Here is a 26,487-nt window from a genome sequence, read left to right as displayed (position 1 = left end):
GACAGAGTCTCTTTTTTGGCCATCTGTGAGGATGCTTTGATTGTGTCTTCCTGCATGGCAGAACAGGGTCAGACTGGATGGCCCTTAGGGGTATCTTCCAACTCTATGATTCTAGGACTTTTTTATGTCTGCATCTCTGTATGTGCACAGAAATTGGTGCAGGTGAGGAGATCTCAAGACTGACAGGATTTTAAAAATATTTATCTTTAATTCCTTTTTTCTATCACAAATGCCTAACCTAAAAGATGCAAGAAGGCAGTCCTTTAAATTGCTGGTGCTAAGCAAGAGGGATCCACAAATCCCTGTTGATTTAGTGTAAACCAGCTAATAAGAAGTCATTTCACGTAAGAGCTCCTGACACCACATTATTTTGCTGCTAAAGGTGATGCACCAGAATATCCCAAAGCATTTGGAAACTGGGAATAAGATACAGAAGACGCTCTTCCATTGATCATCACCTTCTATATGCACAGAGTCAAAATAAAACAAATATTTACATTTTTTGAAAGAAACATTCAATGTCTAATTGGGGAGGAGGGGGTTTGCAACATTCCCCTTTGTCACATGCTTATTCTTCCCAGAAAAGGAATGCTTGAAAGACCAGTGGAGCATTTTATGCTCTTTCTAGAACATCCCCGCTTTGAGCTTCCACTCTTCATATCTGTAATATTCTGAAAGAGGCTGAAATGTAACATATGGTCCAAAACACACTGCAGAAATAGTACTGTTTGAGACTGCTTTAACTGCCCTGGCTCAATGCTAGGGAATTCTGGGAATTGTAGTTTATTGTAGCACCAGAGCTCTCTGACAGAGAAGGCTAAATGTCTCACAAAACTACAGTTCCCTGAATACCCTAGCATTCAGCCAGGGCAGTTAAGGCGGTCTCAAACCAGATTATTTCTGGAGTGTGTTTTGGACCATATGTATCCATCAAGCTAGATAAAATTAGTTACATTCACCTTTGACAAAATAATTCAAGATCTGCTATTTGAACTGAAACATGTAAGCATTTCTATAGACCTGTATATGTGGGTTTTATTTATATTATAACAAAATTTATAGCCCATTAATTATCTACCATTAACTGATAAGCAAAACAAATGTCATATTTCAAGAGCAAAAGGATCCTTACATTATTACGGCAGAATATAAATGATTTAATGTTACAACTCTTCACTGCTGAAAGGAAACAAATTCTTGACCTATAAGGGATGGTTTTGAACTCAATTGCTCCCTTTTTAGATATTCATCAGGCCACACAGCCAATAATTTTTTGAAAGCTGTTATCCAGAGTCCATTAGGTACCATTGGCCTTTCTCTTTGTGTGTCTTTCCTTTTGATTGACTCATTACCTCTTTATATCTCCAATTTCATGATTAAGTAGTATTCAGTACTTTCAGTTTGCTTCATAATTCCACAAAAGATATCTCATACTGTCTTGAGAGAGGTGAACTAGGCATTTCTTTATAGCATTAGCAACAAATCCAACAATTAAAAAAAAACTGATTAAAATCCATTCAGGAGTCTAGCATTCATGTGGAATATCTGCTAAATTAGTGTTTCTTAGAGTAGCAATGTGAGGATCTACTAACAAAAATTCTAATGTGACACAACGCAATATGTATTTTGAACCCATTGGGTACAATTGTTTCTTTATTTCCTGGAAACTTGCCAGGGACTGGCAGCCGATGGCTGGTGGACCAGCATCAGTCCAAGGACTACCCAAATTTGAGTAGCACTATTCTAAGTGAACTCCCTGATCTAAAGCACATTCTTTCCAAATATCACAACCTACTGCAGTCTTATTTATGATGCGAAATAGAGTAGTATCTTCAAACATAATTTTTATGTGCTCAAAGCATCTAAGTGGTTTTACCCTATGTGATTTCTTTGTGTGATAACAGCATTGAGGCTGTAGTGAAAGACTGCACATAGGTTTCTCTCTAGCTGTATTGTTTAATGTATAATAAAAATTCACCTTTGATTGAAGCTTATTTCATTACAAGCCCTTATATACTCTTCTCCTTGGTCAAATTCTTCAATTTCAAATAAGGAAGGTTTTCTACTATTAAGTGGCCCTTATTATCCATTGGGGTTTGGTTCCAGGACCTTCCATGGATAACAAAATCCGTCGATGCTCAAGTCCCATTAAAGACAATGGCACAGCAAAATTGTGTCCCTTGTATAAAATGGAAAATCAAGGTTTGCTATTTTGAATTTACATTTAAAAAAAAAAACCATTTTCAAGCCGTGGATGCTTGAATCTGTGGATAAAAAAAATCTGTGGATAAGGAGGAATGACTGTACTACTACCACTATGAAGCATAAATGGTGTCCACTGCTAACAGTGGGCCTGGTTTCTACTATATGGCAATTTTTGTGACAAGTTGTGAGAAATAACTGAACCACTTTCTACAGTCTGAGCATTTATATGGTTTCTTCTGTGTATGAATTCTTCAGTAATGCATAAAGTGTCAGCTCTGAGTGAAACTGTTATAACACTCCAAATATTTCTACCATTTCACCCTTGTATGAACTGTTTGATGACGAATAAGGTGTGTCTTCTGACTGAAGCTTTTTGCACACTCAGGGCATTTAAATGGTTTCTCCCCTGTGTGAGTTACTTGATGACAAGTGAGGTTTGTCTTCTGACTGAAGCTCTTTCCACATTCCAAGCATTTAAAAGGCTTCTCTCCTGTATGAATTCTTCGATGACGTGTGAGGTCTGTCTTCCGACTGAAGCTTTTTCCACACTCAGCACATTTAAACAGTTTCTCCCCTGTGTGAGTTGCTTGATGAAAAGTGAAATTTATCTCCTTAGTGAAGCTTTTCCCACACACAAGGCATTTAAACAATTTCTCATCTGTATGAGTTTCCAGGTGACCAATGAGGTTTCTCTTACGACTGAAGCTTTTTCCACACTGAAGGCATTTAAATGGTTTCTCACCCGTATGAGTTACTTGATGAGAAATGAGATTCGTCTTTTGACTGAAGCTTTTTCCACACTCAAGGCATTTGAACCGTTTCTCACCTGTGTGAGTTACTTGATGAGAAGTGAGATTTGTCTTTTGACTGAAGCTTTTCCCACATTCTAGGCATTTAAACGGCTTCTCTCCTGTGTGAGTTGCTTGATGATGAATGAGGTTTGTTTTCTGACTGAAGCTTTTTCCACATTTGAGGCATATAAACAGTTTCTCTCCTGTGTGAGTTGCTTGATGACGGGTGAGATTTGTCTTCCAACTAAAACTTTTCCCACACTCCAGGCATTTATACAGTTTCTCTCCTGTGTGAGTTGCTTGATGACAAGTGAGGTTTGTCTTCCGATTGAAAGTTTTTCCACATTCAGGACATTTAAACAGTTTCTCACCTGTATGAGTTGACTGATGACGAATAAGATTTGTTTTCCGACTGAACGTTTTTCCACACTCAAGACATTTGAACAGATTCTCACCTGTGTGAGTTCTTTGATGACAAGTGAAGCTTATCTCATGATTGAAACTTTTCCCACAATCCAAGCATTTAAATACTTTCCCCCCTTTGTGCGATGCTTGATGACGAGTGAGACTTCCTTTGTGTCTAAAACTCTTTCCACAGTCCAAGCACTTAAACGGCATCTCACCAGTGTGAGTTACTCGATGAGAAGCAAAATTCATCTTCCAACTGAAGGCTTTTCCACACTCCAAGCATTCAAATGGTTTTTCCCTTGTGCGTGTTGTCTGATGATTAGCGAGGATTATTTTCCAGCTGAAACTTTTTCCACACTCCAAACACTGAAACGGTTTTTCCTTTTTGTGTGTTGCTTGATGGCGATTGAGATTCATCTTCCAACTGAAGCTCTTTCCACATTCCAAACATTTAAATGGTTTCCCCCCTATGTGAGCTTCCTGATGTGGCATCAATTGTGACCTCCACTTGAATCTCCTTCCACATCTCAAGCATTTAAATGGTTTTTCTCCTGTGTGAGTTCTTGTATATGAAATCAAACTGTTGGTCTTACCACATTCACTGCCTTTGACAGTGTCCTCCCCTGTGTGAATTCTTCTATGAAGATTAAGGCTTGCTTTACATCTGAAGCTTTTCCCACATGCAAGACAAAGATATTTACTCTTTCCCCTCCTTGTCTGTGTTATTTCTTGGACTGAGATTTCATAAACTTTGCTATTCTGAGAAACAGGGTGTTTTTTCCCCTTCTTGGGAGTGTTAGTTTTTGCTCCATTCTCATTCATCTGTTTACACCAGACTCTTCGAAGCAATGATCTGCAGAGTACTTCTTCATTCTTACTCAGTTGGTCATCCCCACCTGGAAAAGAGAAACACAACAGATCAGTGCTCAAAAGTGAAATGGAGACTGAAATCAAAGAGAGGATGCAATTTGCATGCCAACATCTACTGGCATCAAGCTGAGAAAGCTGTTCAGGAATGAAAGAGAGAAATGGGACCCCACAGTCTCTTCACTGGCTTCACTGAAGAGGAGGTACTTCCTTCAGTAACTCCACAAAAGATTAGAGGGCCATGCTGGTGAATCAAAGCTCCAACTTAAACAAAATAAATGCATTTCTGTCCCATGCACCAACAGACTAGAATATAAACAAAACAGGGACCCTGAAGGTTCAGCCAGGGACGTAGCCGGGAGGGGGGGTCCGTGGGGTCCGGACCCCCCTTCCATTAGACATAATGAATGGTGCATGCTGCCGCACTGCTGCACCCAAGCCCCATTATAAAGGTGGCACTTAGTGTGAACCCCCCCACCCCTTTCCCAAAATTCTGGCTACATCCCTGGTTCAGCACTCATACAGTCTTATATGAAAGTCAGCAGGTCAGCTTACATTACATATATCTGGAGGATTTTTTGTCCAACTGACATGCATGACTAGTTGTTTATACTATCTTCCCAGGCTATGTGTCAAAACTGACCTACAGACGTCTTTCAGACTCCTTGCTATTAGTAGATCTTTAACACTTGTCAGGGAGGAGTTAAATATTCTGCATTTAACTTTCACTGTGTCAACCTGTTTTGGGGGAGAAATATCTAAGGCATACAAATCCACCAAGATGTAAGCATTTTCCGAACTTAGCCCAAGTGAAGCCTAATTAGCCTTTCCATTCTCTGAAAGACCAGCTCAGTTGAGTCCCTTATTCAAGTTGTTCTTGACAGCTCAATTTCAAGGATTTTGAAATCTTAAGAACTTGTGCCTGAGTGGGTCCCTCCCCACAAATACATCTCTTTTGTTTTGTCCTTTTCTTCTATTCCTTTTCTGTGGGCAGACAATGTCTGCTTGGTTTCTCAGCTTAAATAAGTTGTTGCAGGAGAGGACCTAACCTTCCTATGGATGGAACACAGTGCCTTGGTGGTTTCTGACCATTCTGGTCATGCAGACATGTGAACAGAGCTTCCCCTTCACAATCTCTCAAAACCTCAACCAGGCATTTAAAATGTGAACTCTTTAATTAAGAAAAAAATAGATAGTTAAAGATAATTGTAGTTACAACAGCAAACTTCCACAAGTTTTTCAATTACCTTTCCCTCCTCGTTGCCAAAAAAAAAAGAAAAAGGGGGGGGGCAAATAAACACTTTTAACCAGTTTATATATTTTAAAAAGTGAACAAACCACTGCTCTCCAACTCCAACTGTTGCCAACATTATAGTCCAATTCCTTTCAGAAAGGCCTAGGAACCTAACTAGACAGTTATTATGATCTTTCTCAGGATTTTCCCCCCTGCTCAGACCAGAGCAGTTAGTACCTGTCTTCACTAAAGATCTCTCTCTCCTTCAGGATTGTGGAACAAAGAGTGCCTTACCCATGGAGACTGTGGCTCAAGACCCAGCTGTTAAATCCCATGGAAAGTTGGGATATACATTTAAATACTGATCTGCAGAATAAACATCACAGCATCTACAGACTTAATTAAGGATGTAATGAATATTCACGAAATATGAGCTAGCATGCTGTATATTGTGCTTTTGGGTTGATCTGATAAATAAATCACCGCATGATGGTTTTTATTGTTTGTTTTATGGCAGGGTTGGGGAGAAAATGTTTTTAAAACTATGAGGTTTTGTTTGTTTAAATCAGTTTTTTGATTTAAATAAGTTTTTTGCACTAATGTTTTAATGAAAAAGATTATATTTTATGTATTAGAAAGCTTGATCAACCATGTTTTAAAACTTTCTAACATTAACACTTAGAGCCAGCATAGTGTAGTGGTTTGAGAGCTGGGAGCTTATCCCATGATTTAATAAATCTATTTACTTCTACCCGGCTTAAATCTTAATTCGGGCCGCATCCTGATATTATTACAAGGTTTTTGCCACCTGAATACTGCCTGGGTCCATCCCTGCTTCCAGGAGTGCTCCTTCCGGATCCAGGAGTTTTCTGAGTTAAGAAAATGGTCGCCCGAGCACTCCTGGAAGTAGGGATGGACCTGGGCTGTATCCAGGCGGCAAAATAGGTGGCAAAAACCTTGTGATAATATCAGGATGCCGCCTGAATTAAGATTTAAGCCAGGTAGAAGTTAATTGATTTATTAAACCATGGGATAAACTCCTTGTACTAAGACTCTGCAGACTAGGTTCTGATTCTCTGCATGGCCATGGAAATCCACTGGGTGACCTTGGGCAAGTCATATGTTCTCGACCTCAGGGGAAGGCAATGGCAATCTCCTCTGAACAAATCTTGCCAAGAAACGCCATAACAGGGTTGCCCATCTTAGGGTTGTCCTAAGTTGGAAACGACTTGAAGGCATACAACAACGTTAACAGTCCAAAGTTATTAGGCTTTCATATGATGTATATATTTCAATAAAACTTTGGGAATTACATTGACAAGCAGATAGTCTTTATATAGGAATACACTCGTCCCTCCACCTTTGTGCCTTTAACTTTTGTGGATTTGGTTATTCACGGATTTTATTCATATGTTCTCTCTGGGTCCTCCAGCACAACTCTACGGTCAACTTTAACCAAAGGTCGCACTGAAAGATCTAGAGATTCCTACAGAGAACACTCCACTAGGCATTTGTAGCTCCTCCAGAGCAATTCTATGGTCAACGTCTGGCAATAAGGAAATAATGAACAATATAAGAACCATTAAGTTTTTTGTTGTCAGCAAATTTCTTATGAATATGTATGTTTTTAAGTACAAGAGATGTATTATTATAAATGTTATTTAAAATAATTTCAATAAAATATTTTTTAAAAAATCAATTAAAAACACCAGGAGTGTCATTTTGTTCTTTTAAAAAGCCATTTGGTTTAAACCCTATTTTGTGGCCAATAATGCAACCTCAGAAATCTGCAGATCAATCCATAGTTAAAAATTCATAATTTAAAAACCATATGGAAGGGACTATTCTTTAATGCTGTTTAATTCAGACAGCATATTCAGCTGTTGAATCTTTTCCAGCAGCTCTTTCCACAATCTAGGGGCAGCTGGGTGACAGTTGCTAACCAGATGGGGTCACACTCCCCTTAAAGGACTGAGCTTGGGAATACTCCTGGACTTGTCGCTTCAGATGTAAGATCAGATAAATGTGACTGTCAGGAGTGCTTATTATCAGCTTACTTTCCTGGAACAGAGGGACCTAAAAACTGTAGTGTATGTTCAGGTAACCTCATGACTTGATTTCTGTAATACACTCTACATGGGGCTACCCTTGTGCTTAGTCTGGAAACTTCAACTAGTTCAAAATATGGCAGCCAGATTAGTCACTGGGACAGCTAGATGTGACCACATTACTCCCATCTTAAAATCTATTCACTGGCTGCCTATCAAATTCTGGGTACAGTACAAGGGGTTGGTTATGACCTTAAAAGCTCATCCACCCTGCACACTTAGGTCCTCTGTGATTGTGAAGAACCTCTTACAACCAATAAAGACCAGGTTGAATGTGGTTACCCAGAGGGCCTTTTCATCTGCCACTCTCAAACTATAGAATGGCATGTTGGAGGAGATCCGGAACATTACCAACCTTACCAGCTTTTAAAAAGCCATCAAGACACATCTTTTCCAACAGGCCTTCCCCGAGTAATCACCCAGTTGCCAATGGACACGGACCATTACAGAGAATGCCCAAAATTGCCCACCCTCCCGTCTCTGACTGGTTTGATTGCATGATTATTTTTAATTTTAATTGTTTTAATATTTTACTATGGTATAGTTTGGGGAAGCAATAATATAATATTTCAATGTATGATGTATTTTATACTGTATTTTATTTGATATTGTAAGCCACCTTGATCCTGAGTGAGAGGCAGGGCAAAAATATATTATTATTATTATTATTATTATTATTATTATTATTATTATTATTATTATTATTATTATTTACCCTAGTCCTGACTGACTGGAGTAAATGTCTGTCAGAGGACCTGAGTGTACGGGGCACATTATATGGGAGAAAGTGATCCTGTAGATAACTTGGACCCAAGCCATGTAGGGACTTAAAGTGCACAGTTAGCTCAATGTACAGGGCATTACAGAAATCCAGCATTGAGGTTACCAGTGTGTGTACTACCATCTTTAGGTCATCCAGCTCTAGGAAGGGGAGCAGCTGGTGTAACAGCCGAAGCTGTCAACAAGCACTCCTGACTGTCACATCTAAAGCAGCTTCTGGAGTGGAGGATCCAGAAGCACTCTGAGACTGCAAACAGGAGGAGTGTAACCCCATCCAGCACTAGTTGATACACTTTCAAACCCAGGTTAAGATCCTCAACATTAAGCACCTTTAGAGGAGAAGGGGGGAGCTTTCCGCCATGGCCCTTAAACAACACAGTCCTTAATTTTAATGGTAGTCAGATGTAGTCCACTCCAGTGTTAGTTGGAGGAGGCAAAAAAGGCACTCTGGAGGGATACCTCTACCGGGATACCAATACAGATACACCACATCTAGGTATCACACCAAGGTCTAACAGTGAAGAGCTTCCTAGGAAGAGAGACTAGAAACTAGACAGGCTAGAGGACCATAACTAAACCTGCTTTCATGTAAGAAGATTGCAGTGATTTTTAGCACTTGTAAATTGATCTGATTGACCAATAGGAAGATGGAGCCTTACCCAGGGAAGATATAAGCCCCAAATTATCCTCCATCACTTCCCTATGAAGGGTTCTTTCTTCTGGATCCAGCAGGACCCACTCCTCCTCAGTGAAATCCACAGCCACATCTTGAAAGCTCACCTGATAAAAGACACATTATCCATGAGCTAAACATGCAAACCCCAGTCAGAAAAGAGAACAAGGCAGTTTGGGATTGTTCATAACAATTTAAATCTTTACACAATGGCATTCAGAATCCCATTGGTGGGCAAAGGAAAAGAGATTCTGTGAAGACCTGGGAGATGTGCAGTGAACACATGCTGAAAAAGCATATCTCCATAACTGTCTCTCTTATTTGAGTGACTGGAGGATCTTTGCCTTATGTCTGACAATTTGTATTTGGCTAGAGTTCCTCAGTGTTTACCAATTTAGTCATCTTATTTGCTCAGATTGTAAGCAACTGTACTGCCTAGTGGGCAGATCAAAATCAACAATTAGCTTATGCAGTTACACACACTTCTTGGACAGGATCATATCATACAGTTATTAACAGCCTATGCATACTTCTTTCGTAGACATTCAGAGCCTAAGTTTATATTTCTTACTGTAGACTTTACCGAGACTAAACATAGTACTTTTGCAGATATGAGGTGGTCAAGGAATCTTCTTAGAAACAACAAATCTCAAACTTATAAGGCACTTGAGACTGGTGATACATGGTACCTGTATGGCATTGCACTGTTAAGGTATAACAACATAAACCATATTTGTCATAAATGTGCATAATATAAACTATGGCCTGTTACACACTGCCAAAATAAAGCTGCTTCGGGTCTCTTTGGAGGTATGCTATTTAAATGATACATGGGTCCTAAGAGTCCGGAGGTTGCACCAAAGCCACACTCCATTCCTAAGCACTGGAGTGCAGCTTTGGTGCAGCTTCTGGAGTCTTAGGATGCATGCATCATTTAAACAGCATACCTCCAAAGAGACCCGAAGCAGCTTTATTTTGGCAGTCTGTAACAGGCCAATATTAAGGAAACAAAACCTCTCAGACAGGCATTCCCATACAATTCAGTATTTGGTAGCATTTCTAATACTGTGTGGTGTATGCAGGGCATACAGCTTCTTACAGAAGTAATTTGAAATACCTTTCAGTATTCACAAACTCTGCATTAATTCAGCATAGCTACTGTAAACTATGTTCACGAAGTACTGGTAACTATCTGCTGGGCTGACATTTTACAGTATGGTAAATAGTATTCTCACCCACTCTGGAGTTGCATACAGGCAGCAGCCTTGTGTCTTCTTGGTACTGTCATGAAACTTGTCTCGAACAGATCAAATCAACTAGTTTATATGGAGCTTGCTAACAGGCTATTTACATTTTTTCAATGAGTTTACAACAGCCAAACTCAAGAAAACCAAACTGCCAGAGTTTTCTTCTACCCAAATATGGTGTTTTCCATACATCAAAGCTCTTTAGTTCTGAGCCATCCCTGTGTGATCTCAGATTTCAACTCTATTAGATATTGTTTTAACAGTTTTTTTCTCAGAGTACAACTATGAAGCTTTGTAACTTCTTTATCTGGAGATTATCTGGCATAAAACCCATATACAAACCCATAGGTGTGGAAGGGCCCAAAAAGACTGTCTAATTCAACCCCCTGCCATGGAAGAATACATAGCTAAAGCACTTATTATTATTATTATTATTATTATTATTATTATTATTGGCAGAAGACTTATTACAGGGTATTCAGCCTGACCCTCCTTTGGCCCATCGGGGGTCCTGAGCTTTTACCTTAATCTGTCTTGCAGAAGCTGTTCTGAAACCATCATATTGGAAAGGTGTGCTTGTACATTCAGGCCGTGTCCTTTTCCTACCTCCTGTGGGAAAAGATATGGAAAAGGAGGGCATTATTTCTCATTCAAACCTTTTCAGATACAGGCAAATGCCACAGCATAGAACCAAAAATAACTGGAAGGTAATTAGCAGAATAAAAGTAATCCTGAGACTGACACATTTTTTTTTAAAAAAAAATGAATAAATGTGTAGTGAGCTGGGTCTCTGACACCAAGCAGATGGGTTTTAGTGTCCCTGTTAGTATCATCTGGAATACTGTGTCCAGTTCTGGGCACCACAATTCAAAAAGGACATTGAGAACCTGGAGCATGTCAAAAGGAGGGTGACTAAAATGGTGAAGGGTCTGGAAACCATGTCCTATGAGGAAAGACTTAGGGAGCTGGGGATGTTTAGCCTGGAGAAGAGAAGGTTAAGAGGTGATATGATAGCCCTGTTTAAATACTTAAAGGGATGTCATAATGAGGAGGGAGCAAGCTTGTTTTCTGCTGCTCCAGAGAATAGGAACAATGGATGCAAGCTACAGGAAAAGAGATTCCACCTCAACATTAGGAGGAACTTCCTGACAATAAGGGCTGTTCGACAGTGAAACACACTTCCTTGGAGAGTGAAAGAGTCTCCCTCCTTGGAGGTCTTTAAGCAGAGGCTGGATGGACATCTGTTGGGGATGCTTTGATTGAGAGTTCCTGCATGACAGGAGGTGGACTGGATGGCCCTTGTGGTCTCTTCCAACTCTAAGATTCTATGACTCTATGACCCCTCAAGTAGCATGAAAAAATTAACTTGTATTAGTGGTCATATTGGATGTTTTTTGCATTTGCTTGGCAGCTTGAAACTGGAAAAAGACAGGAAGGCTGGAAAAAGACTGGGAAAATCAATTTCCCTCCGTTACTAACCCATGGTCTATGGGTCACACTTCTACAGTTTGGTTTTCTTTGTTTGCTTCTGTATTACATAAACCTTTGGAATCCATTTGCTGCTGGTGAGGTGTGCTCCAACCCAAGGGCTCCCCATGCATGCTGTTATGGGAAATGTTATCACTTGTCAGAAACAGTCGGGGTAGAATTAGTGCGAGGGTTCAATTTTACCAGTGACTATAAAGGATATCAGACTCTATCAGCAAAAGGGCTCGATTGCTTCTTTACTGTGTACCAACTACTGCACAGTTTACCAATAAACCTTATGTTAATAAGAGTCAGTGTAGTGTAGTGTTTTGAACATTGGGCTAAGACTCTGAAGACATCCCCGCTCTAGCCATGGAACCCTACTGCATGACCTTGGGCAAGTCACATGCTCTAAGCCTATGAGGAAGGCAATGGCAAACCACTCCTGAACAAATCTTGCCAAGAATACCCTATGATGGGTTCACCTTATATTGGCGTAAGACGGAAACGACTTGAAGGCACACAACAACACCAATAGCACTAACTTGTACTAGTGCTTGATTTCAAAAGAACTTTTGGAGAGACCTGGAACCACACATTGTATCAGAACAAGACAAAGTGCATGCAAAACAAGCAACCAAAGCAGGCCAAGGAGAATTAAATGGCCACAAAATGTTAGCTAGTTGCAGGCAAGAGCACAGAAATTTGATTGAGAAAGGAATTTCTATAGGAGGAACAACAGAGAACAGATGTGTACATATACATAAAAAGAGATTGAGAAAAATCTCTGGAATGGTCACTTCTCCCTTCACAAGGAGAATTTTTTTTAACAGGGAGGGAAGTGAGAGCTGCCTGTATCAGTCTCTTTTAGTCTGAAAGGGAGGAAAATCAGCCCACTGAGAACTGAGGATGCTCAGACAGAGAGGGGTGCAGGCAGACTCTTCTGGGAGGAAGCAGTGAGGCTGAGAAAGGAGAAGAGAACTGAGTGGCTGGAGTCTTACGCAGATCCTCTCCACACTGCTTCATTTTGTTGCAAGTCCTGCTGGTGTCTCATAGTTGTTGTTGTGTGCCTTAAATTTATTTACAACTTGTGGCAACCTTAAAGCAAACCTAACATGGGGGTTTCTTAGCAAGGTTTTTATTAAGAGGAGATTTATCATGGCCTTCTTCTGAGACAGATAGAGTGTGACTTGTCCAAGGTTACCTGCTGGGTTTCCATGGCTGAGAGGGGTCTCCTGGAGTCCTATTCCAATTTTCAAATCACGACCCTATACTAGTTTAACCAGGGTCAGCTTCCAAAATAGTGCACAATGAAACAGTGTAAGTTTCTGTTGTTTACAGACAGTAGAGAAATACTTAAGATGCTAAGACAGAGTAACATGAGAAGTGGAATAGAGATAAAAGTGATGAAAACAAAAAATATATATTTGGAAGGTAGAGATTTAAATAGTCTTTTTATATGTTATAATAATTGTTTAAACTAAGGTAAAGTAGTGTAATTGTAGATGTTAGTCTGTTAGGTTTTTATGTTTTAGTTTGGTTTTTAATGATTTTTTTAGTATGTCTTTTTATGTTTTTTGTATGGCAGTTGTTTAAGAAATGTGTGTGATATAAAAATAAAATTAAAAACAAGTGTAATTAGAGATGCATTTGGTATGATTTCATGAAATAAGAGGGTGGAGGGGAAGAAAGGTTTTCTGGTTCTTCTAATCAGTCTAGGCTCCAAGCTCTTCTCTGCACAAGGAGTGGGCAGAAGCTGGAAGTGGGCAATGGGTTTTATTCTGTGGCCAGGATGTCAAACCACAGAAGCAGCCCTTCCATCAATCTTTCCTGCAATATACACATGGAATTTCAAAGTACTGGGAAGGACATCAAAAACGTGAAAGTGCTGCAATGCACACAACTCAGCCCGAAAACAGATGGGCCAAATAAAGCAGCTTCTGGCCACTTTGGGGGCATTGTGTTCAGATGACGCATTCCCCTGAAGTGGCCAGAAGTTGCACCAAAGTTGAATTAGGGGCCAAAAAGCTGCCCCAAAAAGAGGTTGATTTAGATTGACTCCTGGCTGACATGGCATGAGAACAATGGCAGTGGCCCGCTTTGACAGCGAGATGTGTGGTCACTGCAGCCTCAGCCTGACCACAGCCGGAGTGGCATATGGCCACTCCTTTTGGCCCATCTGCTTCATCTGTCGGGTATTTTGGGCACACTCAAGAGGAGGGGGCTAAGCTCTTACCCACTGAGGAGGACGCTCTGTCACAATCTTCCATGATCCACTCGTTCTTCACCTCAGTTGTCTCTTCCACAAGTAACTCCTGTACCAGAAGAAGTATGGATAGAGAAGAAAAAAGAAAATTAGGAAACTTAGGAAAACAAAGGAAAAAACAAACAAACAGGTTCATTTACACACCTCTTTATACTGAACTAGCAGTGTCTATGTGGTTTTCAACTATAAGCTATTTGCCCCCAACAAGCTGGGTACTCATTTTAGCAACCTCAGAAGTATGTAATGCTGAGTCAAGTTTGAGCCCTTTTGTTGGTATTGAACTTGCAACCTTATGGTTTTGAGTGAGTGGCTGCAGTAGAGACATTTAACCTCTGCGCCACCAGAGATTAAAGTACAAGGTCTGAGTGGACCACTTTGAGTGATTTCCAGAAAATGGAGGGAAGTGGTGAGGAGTTTTACAATAAAGATATACCATAGTTTAAGAAAGCAGATGTGTTCTGGGGCATGCCTTCTTTAACATAAAATTTGGTACCAGAGACAGAAATAAAATGGAAAGAATAGAGACAGGTTTCAGCACCACAAAAAAGCTAACTTTTTATATGTAAAACCAACATCAGGCAAGTGAAAAATAACAAACCAGTCCAAATTAAGTTTCACAAAAGGAAACAAAAACCACCTCTAGAGATTTCTTCCAAAATGCAGCATGCTATACAGCCAGGTATAGCCAGTGTATAAATAGAGTTATTCTCCTGCCTTGGGATGTAAAGAGGGTTAGAGGCTAGTTGTGGTTCTTTCACAGTATTCAAGTGTCAGGATGGCTGGAATTAGCACCCCACTTTAAGTTGTACAAATGTAGTCCTGGTCACCCCATAAACATAAATCCAGGCTTAGGACTGAATCTATGAGAACATGGAGATGAACTTGTCTCTTCAGAGAGAGTATAAAGGCTTGCAGCACAGGCTGATTTTCTTTTTCTTGACCTCTTTTTTGACTTACCAGGAGCTCCCATTTAGTGCCTGGATTAAACATCAATTGCAGTTGGCCCTCTAGATTTGCAGATTTGGCTTTTGCAGATTTCAAAATTTGCCATTTTAATTAATATGTTCTCTCTAGGAATCCCTAAGTTCTCCAGCACAACTAGAAGTTCCTAGAGAAAACACCTCTCTAGGCATTTGCAGGTCCTCCAGCATGATTCTATCATCAAGTTCTAGCAGATGTTGACCACAGAGTTGCACTGGAGGGCCTGCAGATTCCTAGACAGGTGCTCCCTAAGTTAAAAAGAATAGTTCTTCGTGGCTTTTTCATGCTGTTGTGGCCATGCTCTAGACTATGGAGGGACCACTGTGGTTGAAGAATTTTTAATATCATTGCAAATAAAAACCCTGGCTCTTTGAAATGACCAGAATGAAGCCCTCTTACCTGCTGTTCTTCCTTCTTCTCTTCTGCTTGGCTCAAGAGGAAACCTTCGGCCAGGGCCACCGCCTGGGAACTGGTCTCTGCCCCACATTCCCTGACCCAGGCTGCCATCTCTGGGGGAAGGATGGCCAGGAACTGCTCCAGGAGCACCAGGTCCAGGATTTGAGCTTTTGTGTGTCTCTCTGGCTTCAGCCACAGATAGCAGAGCGCATGGAGTTGGCTACAAACCTGTCGAGGCCCCAAAGCCTCCTGGCAGCTGAACCGTCTGAAGCGCATCTGTGCATCTGAACTCAAGACATCCTCCCTTGGGCTCTTCAGCACGGTTCTTCCCAAGAGCTCTCCTCCTCTGGGCTTATCCTGAACAGGAGGAGCTGCTTTCCTGGCTTTAATCTGTTATTCCTAGCAGATGCCAACATGGCCAAAACAGCCCTTTCCCCTTTGGACAGATTCTGCTAGCCACAGACCAGGATGATCATACAGACGTTACTTCCTTTCCATTACTTTTTGACCATTCACTCCTTTCTTGTTTTGCCTTTCTTTCTGCTTCTTTTAACATGTCTCTTAGATTCTGCAGGAAAAAAAACGTTTTGCTTTCTAATCCTTCTGCAATGCGGACAGGACCATGTGAAGAAATTTTCTTCCTGAGGACAAGATAGTTGCTCTTTTGGAAAACATAGCAATTCTCTCCTCCATTAAAGGGAGGAGGAACAGCCAACAGTCAGCCATCCAGCGTCTGGTATCAGAGGTGATTATATCATTCTGCCTAAGTGTGGTGCCATATCCTGTGGCTCACAGTATCAGGTTTCCTATGTGTGGCCTCCAAGTGCCTGGCAACCTTTGGGGACCCCGCGGGTTTCATAGGACTTTCCGAAGCCAGGAATCCTCAGAGATGCTTTTGCCAGGCCCTTCCCCTGAAACGCAGCTTACAGCACCTGGTGCTCATGGTCGGCCTCCCACCCAACGGCTAACCATGACCACACCTGCTTAGCTTCCAAGATCACACAGGGCCTGGCGCCTGGCCTCTCCTGCCCTTGCCTTGCCTCCCTAAGAGAGGGTCTCCCCCACAGAAGCTCAGGGAGGCAGGGCAGGGAGAGCCGCCTTCAGCCTCTTCGCTCCCTCCGCCTGCCCGGACGTCACTCTCGGCCTAGGCCCCGCCCCTTCCGGCTACAGATGTGGTACTTCCTAGAGCAGAGCCGCATGGAACCTCTTCCCTCCCTCATAGACGGCTGTAATTCTCGCCTAGCCCCGCCCCTTATGGCCATGGACTGGCGCTTCCTAGAGCGGAACTCTTCTCAGCCCCCTCCTTCCGGCCACAGACGTGGCGCTTCCTAGAGCGGAGCTGGACAGAATTTCTTCCCTCCCTCAGAGAGAGAGCTGTCGCTCTTAGCCTCAGACTCTTCCGGCCATAGACTAGCGCTTCCTAGAGCGGAGTTGGCTAGAGCTCCTTCCCACCCTCAGGGACAGCTAGCCCCGCCCCTTCTGGCCACAGACTGGCGCTTCCTAGAGCGGAGCTGAATGGAGCCTCTTCACTCCCTAAGAGACAGCTGTCACTCTGGGCCTCAGACCCGCCCTTTCCGGCGATAGACGTGGCGCTCCCTAGAGCGGCGCTGGAGAGGGTGTTTCCTAGAGAGGAAGGGAATTCTGGGAAGTGTAGCTTGTTATTGCTACCAGAACTTCCTCAGAACCGAAGGGAAGAAGATGGCGCCAGCTTTCCTCAGGGCTAGGACTCGGAGAAAGGAGGTTGGGCCGCCTCTCTCATTCATGGCTGCATCCTGCACTTTCAGAATTGCAGAGCATGGAGCCAGGGCAGTCAAAGCGCTGCGGAAAGGCTTCGTTTCTGGAGCGTGGCAGAGGCCTAAGGGTCAAAATGAAAGGCCAAGGAGGAGAGGCACCTCGCACTCTCTCAGCTTCAGGGAGGGGAAGCTTGTTGTTTGTCCCACAACAAACTCCAACTCCCAGAATTCCATAGCCTTGAGTCAGGGCAGTTAAAGTGGTGCCAAACTGGGTTCTTTCTCCAGTGTGGATGCAGCCTTGGTAAATGGTCTCGGATTCTGGGAGCTGAAGTATAAAACACCTGGAAGGCTTGAATTTGGGAATCGCTGTGTCTTTGAGTCATAGCCATTGGCTTCTGTTCAGGAAAAGGAACTAGTTTCCAGCTTAGATCTGATTTTAATTATATCATTATCTTAAAAGAGTGCTTGACAGAATGTCTTGGTTTCTTCGTAGGGCTTGATATTTGGCAGCAACCTGGACAGTCTTTTGCCTAAGGGAGAATCTGCAGGACAGAAAATAAATCACTCAACCTCAGGCAGGGGCTGCCTAAAAGTACCACTCAAAGTGTTGGAAAGGAAGATTTGGTTGGCTTCACATTAAGAAAAGGTCTCTTCTCTTTAGGTGCTGAACAGAGGAGAATTAAGGGAAAGAAGAACCATGGAAGAGAATGAGGAGGAGAAGCTGATCTGTTCGGAGGGACAGTCCCAGTCCTTCAGGCAGTTTCTCTATGAGGAGGCTGAGGGGCCCCGAGAGGTTTGCTATCAACTCCACAAACTTTGCCATCAGTGGCTGAAGCCAGAGACAAACACAAAGAATCAAATCCTGGACCTGGTGATCCTGGAACAGTTCCTGGCCATCCTTCCCCCAGAGGTGGCCAGCTGGGTCAGGGAATGTGGGGCAGAGACCTGTTCCCAGGCGGTGGCCCTGGCCGAAGGTTTCCTATTGAGCCAGGCTGAGGAGGAGAAGCAGGATGGGCAACAGGTGAGAGCCTTTGACATTAGTACAAGTTAAACATGAATCAATAGTATGATACAGCACCTAAAAAGCCAGTGTGATTCTAGGCTGCATTGATAGAAGTACACTCATCCCTCCATATTTGCAGGTTTAATTATTCATGGATTTGATTAATATGTATACTAATGTACAGAGCATAGGAAATAAGCAAGATGAACTTGAACTTCTAGCACAACAAAGCAAATACGATATAATAGACATCACTGAAACCTGGTGGGATGAGTCTCATGATTGGAATGTAAGAATAGAGGGGTATAACCTTTTTAAGAGGAACAGGCCAAACAGGAAAGGAGGAGGAATAGCATTATATGTCAAGGATATTTACACCAGTGAAGAGATCCAGGACATCAATTCTGGAAACCAAGTGGAGAGCGTCTGGATAAAATTAAAGGGGAGGAAAACAACAGGGGTGTTATTCTGGGAGTCTACTACAGACCCGCAAGTCAGACTGAGGAATTGGATGATGTCTTTCAAGAACAGATGACCACACATTCAGAAAAGAGAGATGTAGTAGTGATGGGTGACTTCAACTATCCTGATATTTGCTGGAAGTCAAACTCAGCCAAATCTTCAAGGTCTAGCAAATTTCTCACTTGCCTCGAAGACAGTTTCATTGTCCAAAAGGTGGAAGAGGCAACAAGGGGGTCAGCTATTTTAGATCTGATCCTAATCAACAAGGATGACTTGGTTAATGGGGTGCAAGTGGTGGTATCCTTAGATATAAGTGTCCATATTCATCTGGAGTTTGTTTTACAGTGGAAAGGAGAAGCCAGGCATAGTCAGACCTGCATTCTAGACTTTAGGAGAGCTGATTTCAGTAAATTTAGAGAACAACAAAAAAGGCTTTTTTTAAATATGTCTGCAGCAAAAGGAAGGAGGAATTGGTAGGGCCACTGCGTGAAGAAGATGGCAAAACGCTAACAGGGGACAGAGAAAAGGCAGAATTACTCAACACCTTCTTTGCCTCAGTCTTCTCAGAAAAGGCAAAGGGTGCTCAACCTGAGGATAATGGAGCAGAGGACAGAATAGGGGAATCTCAGCACAGAATAAGTAAAGAGATATAGAAGAATACCTTGTTAATCTAAATGAATTTAAGTCTCCAGGACCAGATGAACTACATCCAAGGGTACTAAAAGAACTGGCAAATGTAATATCGGAGCCATTGGCAATAATCTTTGAGAAGTCCTGGAGAACAGGAGAAATCCCAGCAGACTGGAGGAGGGCAAACGTCCCCTCTTCAAAAAACGGAAAAAAGAGGATCCCAACAATTATCATCCAGTTATTCTGACATCGATACCAGGAAAATTCTAGAAAAGATCATTAAGCAGAGACTCTGTGAACATCTAGAAAGCAATTCCATAATCACAAAAAGTCCACATGGGTTTCAGAGAAGCAAGTCATGCCAGACAAATCTAATCTATATTTTTTTTTAAAGTTACCAGTTTCGTAGATGAAGGGAATGCTGTGGATATAGTAAATCTTGATTTCAGTGAGGTCTTTGACAAAGTCCCCCATGACATTGCTCAAACTGTAAAATGTGTGCTAGACAAGGTAACTGTTACATGGATTTATAATTGGTTGATTGGCCGAATGCAATGTCTGCTCAACAATGGCTCCTTTTTATCCTTGAGAGAATAATAAATAAATAAATAATTTATTTATTTATTTATATACCACTTTTCTAAAAATCCAAGTGGTGAACAACATATACATGTACAATAAAAGACCATCAGAATAAAAACATCAAAACACAAATTGCAACAATAAAACCACATCTCATGCCAGCTCAACAGTGCTGACGAGAGGGGGGGAGCAGATCAGGAGTCAGGGGTATGCCTGCTCGAAAAGGTGTGTTTTTAACCCCTTCTTAAATTGGTTCAGTGAGGTGACCGAGCGGAGCTCGTCGAGAAGTGACTTCCAGAGGTTGGGGGCCGAGGTAAAAAAGGCCCTCCTTGGTGGTAGTATCTAATCTGACCTCCGGAACTCTTAGCAATTGCTTCCTGGTTGATCTGAGTGTGTGGGGTGGATTGTATGGAGAGAGGCGGTCCTCCAAGTACCTTGGGCCCAAGCCATTTAGGGCTTTATAGGTGGTAACCAACACCTTGTATTGCGCCCGGAAGCGAATAGGCAGCCAGTGAAGGTTTTTAAGGACCGGTGTTATGTGACTGGTCCTAGGTGTATTAGTGACCAGTCTTGCCGCCATATTCTGCACCAATTGCAGCTTCCGGGTATGGTACAAGGGTTGCCCCATGTAGAGCACATTGCAGAAATCCAAACGAGAGGTTACCAGAGTGTGTACTACCGTTTCAAGGTCCCCCCGGCCCAGGTAGGGATGCAGCTGGCGTATCAGCCGAAGCTGGTAACAGGTGCTCCTGACCGTCGCATCCACCTGAGATGTAAGGTGGAGCGATGAATCAAGGAGCACCCCCAGACTGCGTACTGAGTCCTTCATGGGAAGCATGATCCCGTTCAGAACAGGTGGAATCACCGCCATCCCTGGGCCAAGGGAACCTATCACGAGTACCTCCGTTTTCTCTGGATTCAGGCTGAGTTTGTTTTCCCTCATCCAGCCCATTACCGACTCCAGACAGGCAACGAGAGGAGAGATGCCATCCTTGGTCACTGAATCAGTCGGAGACATAGAGAAGACTATTTGGGTGTCATCAGTGTACTGATAACCCCGTGCCCCGTGTCTCCGGATGATCTCTCCCAGCGGTTTCATGTAAATGTTAAAGAGCATGGGGGACAGAATGGCTCCTTGAGGGACCCCAGATGTAAGGGCCCTCTTATCGGAGCACACGTCCCCCAGCTGCACCATCTGGAACCTCCCAGAGAGATAGGATCGGAACCACTGGAGCGCAGTGCCCCCGATTCCCAGCTCCGCTAGGCGCTCCAGAAGGATACCATGGTCAATGGTATTGAAAGCCGCTGAGATGTCCAAGAGCACTAACAGGGACACGCTACCCCTGTCCATGCCCAGACGGAGATCATCAACCAGGGAGACCATGGCAGTCTCAACCCTGTAACCTGCCCAAAAGCCGGTTTGAAATGCGTCTAGATAATCCGTTTCATCCAAGATCGATTGAAGCTGGATTGCAACCGCCCTCTTGATCACCTTCCCCAAAAATGGCAATAGCGATACTGGCCGATAATTATTATGCATCAAGGGGTCAAGGGAGGGCTTTTTTTAGCAAAGGTTTTACAATGGCCAATTTTAAGCTAGATGGAAATTGCCCATCCCTCAATGATGTATTAATTATGCGGTGTAACATGGAAGTTACTACCGATCCCCCCCCTGAGCCGCTAGCCATGAGGGACAGGGATCGAGGGAGTAAGTTGTCTTCCCAACACTTCTAAGGATCTAAGGAGAAGTGACCAATAGGCTCCCACAAGGCTCTGTTTTGGGCCCAGTGCTATTCAACGTCTTTATCAATGACCTGGATGACAGAATTGGGGGCATGCTTATTAAATTTGCAGATGACACCAAATTAGGAGGAGTAGCTAATACCCCAGAGGGCAGGATCAAAGTTCAAAATGACCTGAATAGACTAGAAAGCTGGGCCAAAACTAACAAAATAAAATTCAACCAGGAGAAATGTAAGGTACTGCACTTAGGGTGGAGACATGAAGTGCACAGATATAGGATGGGTGACATCTGGCTGAATGAAACTACATGTGAAAGGGATCTGGGAGTCCAAGTAGGCCACAAGTTGAATATGAGTCAACAGTGTGATGCGGCAGCTAAAACGGCCAATGCAATTTTAGGCTGCATCAATAGAAGTATTGTGTCTAGATCATGGGAAATAATAGTGCCACTCTGTTCTGCTCTGGCCAGGCCTCACCTGGAATATTGTGTCCAGTTCTGGGCCTCACAATTCAAAAAGGATGTTGAGAACCTGGAGTGTGTCCAAAGGAGGGCAACTAAAATGGTGAAGGGTCTGGAAACCATGCCTTACAAGGAACGCCTTAGAGAGCTGGGTATGTTTAGTCTGGAGAAGAGAAGGTTAAGAGGTGATATAATAGCCCTGTTTAAATATGTTAAGGGATGAAGAGAGCAAAAAAGTGATACCCTAAACCTAAAAACAACAGGTTTGAAAGCAAAAAAGTCTAGGGGGGAAAAACTATAAAAACACAGTAGTTTTATTATGACAAAATGAAACAATGGAATGTGAGAAGAATTAAAAAGATAAAATGTATACTATCCTGCAAACAGACTGACTTGTATTGGTCTGTGTGCAAAGCCCAAATATAAATAAAGGGCTGGTGTTACCAATATGTACTAGGCTAGAAAGCTGTAAATCACAAATAATGTACCAAATGTATGGAGGTGTTATACATACAGAGCACTAGTACTGATACAAATAAGGTTCTTAACACCTCCAAGAAGATGAATAAAAGGGATAACACAGTAAGCCCATTACAACTGAGAAATAAACCAACCAAGACTAAACGCATTTCGACTAAGAGTCTTCATCAGTGATTAGGATTAACTGGTGTTACAGCTTGAAAAATATATATCGAAATATGTGGAGACATCCAGTAATAGTAAGCAAGTAGTTGTCCAGTATGGACCTTGGGCGGTACAGAAACTTGGATGTCCCACAGATAAATACAAGCTCTGATGGTTGTTAACAGGAGGGAGCTCTATATCCCTCTCCCAATCTCAAATCTAATGCACCTGTTTTACACCTTGTATTTTGTCTCATCTGCCTTTTAGGCAAAAAGGCAGATTAGTCTTCATGAACCATTCGGTTTAGTATTCCCTTCACCCTCTCTGCCAGGACTGAAGTAAAGATCTTGTAGTCAGTACAGTCAGCCCTCCTTATACGTGGATTTGCCATGCGTGGATTTGAGCATACGCGCATGGCAAATCTGGGGAAATTGTCCCCAATGGTGGAGCGCGTGCACTCGCTCCGCCATTGGGGACAAAAGTCCCTCCCTCCCTACCTACCTACCTACCTGCCTATCTATCTATCTTGGAGTTGGAGCGAGGACACAACCTTGTTTCACACCATTAGTCATTAGAAAGCGCTCCAAGAGAGCATCACCATATCTGACTTGACCTTGCTGGCCTTCATGTAGTAGGATGGTCATTTTGAGGAATTTGGGGGGGGGGCATCCTAGTCGTTCCAGGATCTGCCACAGACCTTTTCTACTCACAGCGTCGAAAGCTTTGGTGAGGTTGACAAATGTTACATAGAGTCCTTTGTTCTGCTCTCTACATTTCTCTTGCAGTTGTCTAAGGGCAAATACCATGTCTGTAGTGCTCCTATTAGCTCTAAAGCCGCATTGGCTTTCAGGGAGAAGTTCTTCTGCAATAGCAGGGACTAATCTGTTCAGCAGTATCCTTGCAAGGATTTTTCCAGCAATGGAGAGCAGTGTTATACCTCGATAGTTCGAGCAATCCGATTTTGCTCCTTTTTTCTTGTACAGGGTGATGATGACTGCATCTCGGAGATCTGATGGCAGTTCGCCTTTTTCCCAGCAACTCACAAGGAGCTCGTGGAGTTTGGCATGGAGTACATGACCTCCAAGTTTCCAAGCTTCAGGTGGAATTCCATCAGTTCCGGCAGCCTTACCATTTTTCATCTGCTGTATGGCCTTAACGGTTTCTTCCAAAGTGGGGGCTATGTCCAATTCCTTCTTCATCGGTTGTTGTGTCATATGTTGAATAGTTGAGTCTTGGACTATTTGGTTGGCACTAAAGAGGCTTTGGAAATGTTCAGCCCATCGGTTAGAAATGTTCAGCCCATTGGTTCAGAATGGAAGCTTTATCTGTGATTAGTGTCTGACCATCTGTACTGTATAGGGAGCTTTGGATCTGATATGTAGGTCCAAACACTGCTTAAGAGCTTCGTAAAATCCTCTGGAATCACCCAGATCTGCACAACATTGTGTCTTTTCTGCTAAGTTGATCCACCACTTGTTGTGAATGTGTCTGAGTTTGTGTTGGAGTTGACTACATGCAAGGCGAAAGGCTGCTTTTCTTACATGGCAGGATGGCTGGGCGAGGTGTGCCTGGTGAGCAGTTCTCTTCTTTGCCAACAGCTCCTGGATCTCTTGGTTGTTTTCATCATACCAGTCTTGGTTTTTCTTGAGGGAGAATCCTAAGGATTCTCCCGCAGATTGCAGGATGCTGTTTTTGATATGTTGTCAAAGCGCTGTAGGAGAAGAGTCTACAGGATAGTCTTCAAGTTTTGTTTGCAAAATTGTCTGGAAGTTGTCTCTCATGGCAGCTTGTTGAAGATTGTTGACTTGGAGTCTCCTATTTAGGATGCCACCCCTCTTAGGTTTGAACTTAAAATGAAGATTTAGTTTGCATCTTACGAGGCGATGATCTGTTTGACATTCTGGACTGGGCATCACTCGGGTATGATGGACATTGCGAATATTTCTCTGGCGCACTAGGATATAGTCAATGAGGTGCCAGTGTTTGGATCGGGGATGCATACAGGTTGTCTTCAGGCTATCTTTCTGCTGAAAGATGGTGTTTATAATAGTCAGCTGCTGTTCTGCACAAAACTCTAGCAGGAGGCATCCGTTTTCATTACAGTTTCCAACACCATGCTTGCCTAAAACTTCTTTCCAGGCTTCGAAGTTCTTTCCTACTCTGGCATTGAAGTCACCAAGGATAATGATTTTGTCTTCTGCAGGGACTTTCTGTATAAGGTGGCGTAGGTCTGAGTAGAATTTGTCTTTCTCCACAGGGTCGGCTTGCATAGTTGGGGCATATATACTGAAAACCAACATGGGGAGGCGTTAGGAGATAATGCGATCAGAGTGTCCTGTTGGCAAGGTTTCGAGTTTGGAGGCGATGGAGTTTGATCATGAAGCCTACACCTGAAAGATGTTTTTCAGTTTTGGGTTTGCCAGACCAATAGAGTGTGTAGCCAGCACTGTATTCTTTAAGGAGAGGAACTTCACTAAGAGCAGCGATGTTGATGTTAAGTCGTGACAGTTCATGGGCTATTAGGACAGAACGATGCTCAGGACGTCCACTATCTGCAGAATCTTGCATGGTTCTGATGTTCCAACATGCAAGTGTTAGTCTATTTGCACCTTTGGAGGCTGGTATGTGCCTTTGTCTCTTTGTCTTTGACCGCATCAGAAGATGCCCGGGTTGTTGGGAATGAGCTTTCTTTAGGCCACCTTTTCTAGGCCCCTCTCCATATGGAGCAAGCAGTGCTCTCCTTAAAAAAGGCTGCTTGGTCATTCAGGATGCTGCTGAACAAGACTGTTATCCCCAGTCAGTCTCAAGCAACCAAAGTCCTGAACCGCCTGCATGCAGGGTTGGGTCTGCGGCTTCCAGTGCATCTTTACACCTGCCGTTTCGTCCCTTGCCTATCGCTACAGGGCTTTTTCGGAGATTGGATGTATCCTTTGAGCCTGGGCAATGGATTTCTCTGGTGGAGCGCAGCGTGCACAGAACTGGCCTCACCCTTTAAACCAGAGGTTCGTCTGCTGAGGCCTTGACAAGCATGGGCGGTGGCAGTGAGGTCCTCGGGTCGTAGGTTTGGTTGGAGTTTCCTTCTCTTAGATGGTTAACCTTACAGGGTTAGACGAGCACCATCCGCCCGGGTTTGGGATTAGAGTTTTCCTTCTCCTAGGATGGTTGCCATAAGGCTAGAGAGCCCATCCTGCCCTTTGGCGCTCTTGGTCAGACCCTTTGGTTGTGACCTGTCTGGCATGGGAGGCCCTGCCGGTGGCTATTATACCACCACCAGCATAGCTCACAACATCATTAGGGTGCTCAAGCCTCTCCCCCACGACAAGGGGGCGTCCAATGGAGAGGGGGGGAAACTATTACAATTTTATTATATACGATTATATATATTATTCTATTATAATAATATATATTTCTTTATAATGTGTAATATATACAATATAATTATATTCTTTTGTATATATACAATTCTATTGTGTGTATATATATATGTGTGTGTGTGTATATATATATATATATACACATATGCAATTATTTATTACAATTTTATTATAATAGTATATATTTGTATATAATATGTAATATACACAATATAATTACATTTATTTGTGTGTGTGTGTGTATATAAAACAATTCTATTGTGTTTTTATGTCTCTGTACATATGTATATATGTGTGTGTGTTTGTGTATAATTTATACATTTATTACAATTTTATTAAAATAATATGTTTTTATAATATATATTGTATCCAATTATATTTATTTGTATATAACATGTAATTTATACAATAGAAATATATAATTATACAATTCTATTGTGTATATATGTATGT

At 42.5% G+C, this 26,487-nt stretch overlaps 1 protein-coding gene and 1 pseudogene across 1 annotated transcript; one reads left to right on the top strand and one right to left on the bottom strand.

Annotated features, from left to right (window-relative positions):
• Window positions 1–822: 822 nt before the first annotated feature.
• Window positions 823–16,828, bottom strand: LOC121921852 (oocyte zinc finger protein XlCOF6-like). The gene is made up of 5 exons (XM_042450479.1): window positions 15,427–16,828; window positions 14,017–14,095; window positions 10,837–10,922; window positions 9,053–9,173; window positions 823–4,300 (listed from the first exon to the last, which is right to left on the bottom strand). Exons 1-5 carry the CDS (start codon window positions 15,697–15,699, stop codon window positions 2,514–2,516), a joined length of 2,346 nt encoding a protein of 781 aa, XP_042306413.1. The 5' UTR covers window positions 15,700–16,828; the 3' UTR covers window positions 823–2,513.
• Window positions 16,829–17,011: 183 nt separating this feature from the next.
• The window catches only part of LOC121921838, a 32,962-nt pseudogene continuing 23,486 nt past the window's right edge, over window positions 17,012–26,487 (top strand).

Source organism: Sceloporus undulatus, chromosome 2 (assembly GCF_019175285.1).
Source record: "Sceloporus undulatus isolate JIND9_A2432 ecotype Alabama chromosome 2, SceUnd_v1.1, whole genome shotgun sequence".
Taxonomy (NCBI): Eukaryota; Metazoa; Chordata; class Lepidosauria; order Squamata; family Phrynosomatidae; genus Sceloporus; species Sceloporus undulatus.
The sequence above is the reverse complement of the archived record's forward strand: the minus strand, read 5'-3'. Positions and strand labels throughout refer to the sequence as shown.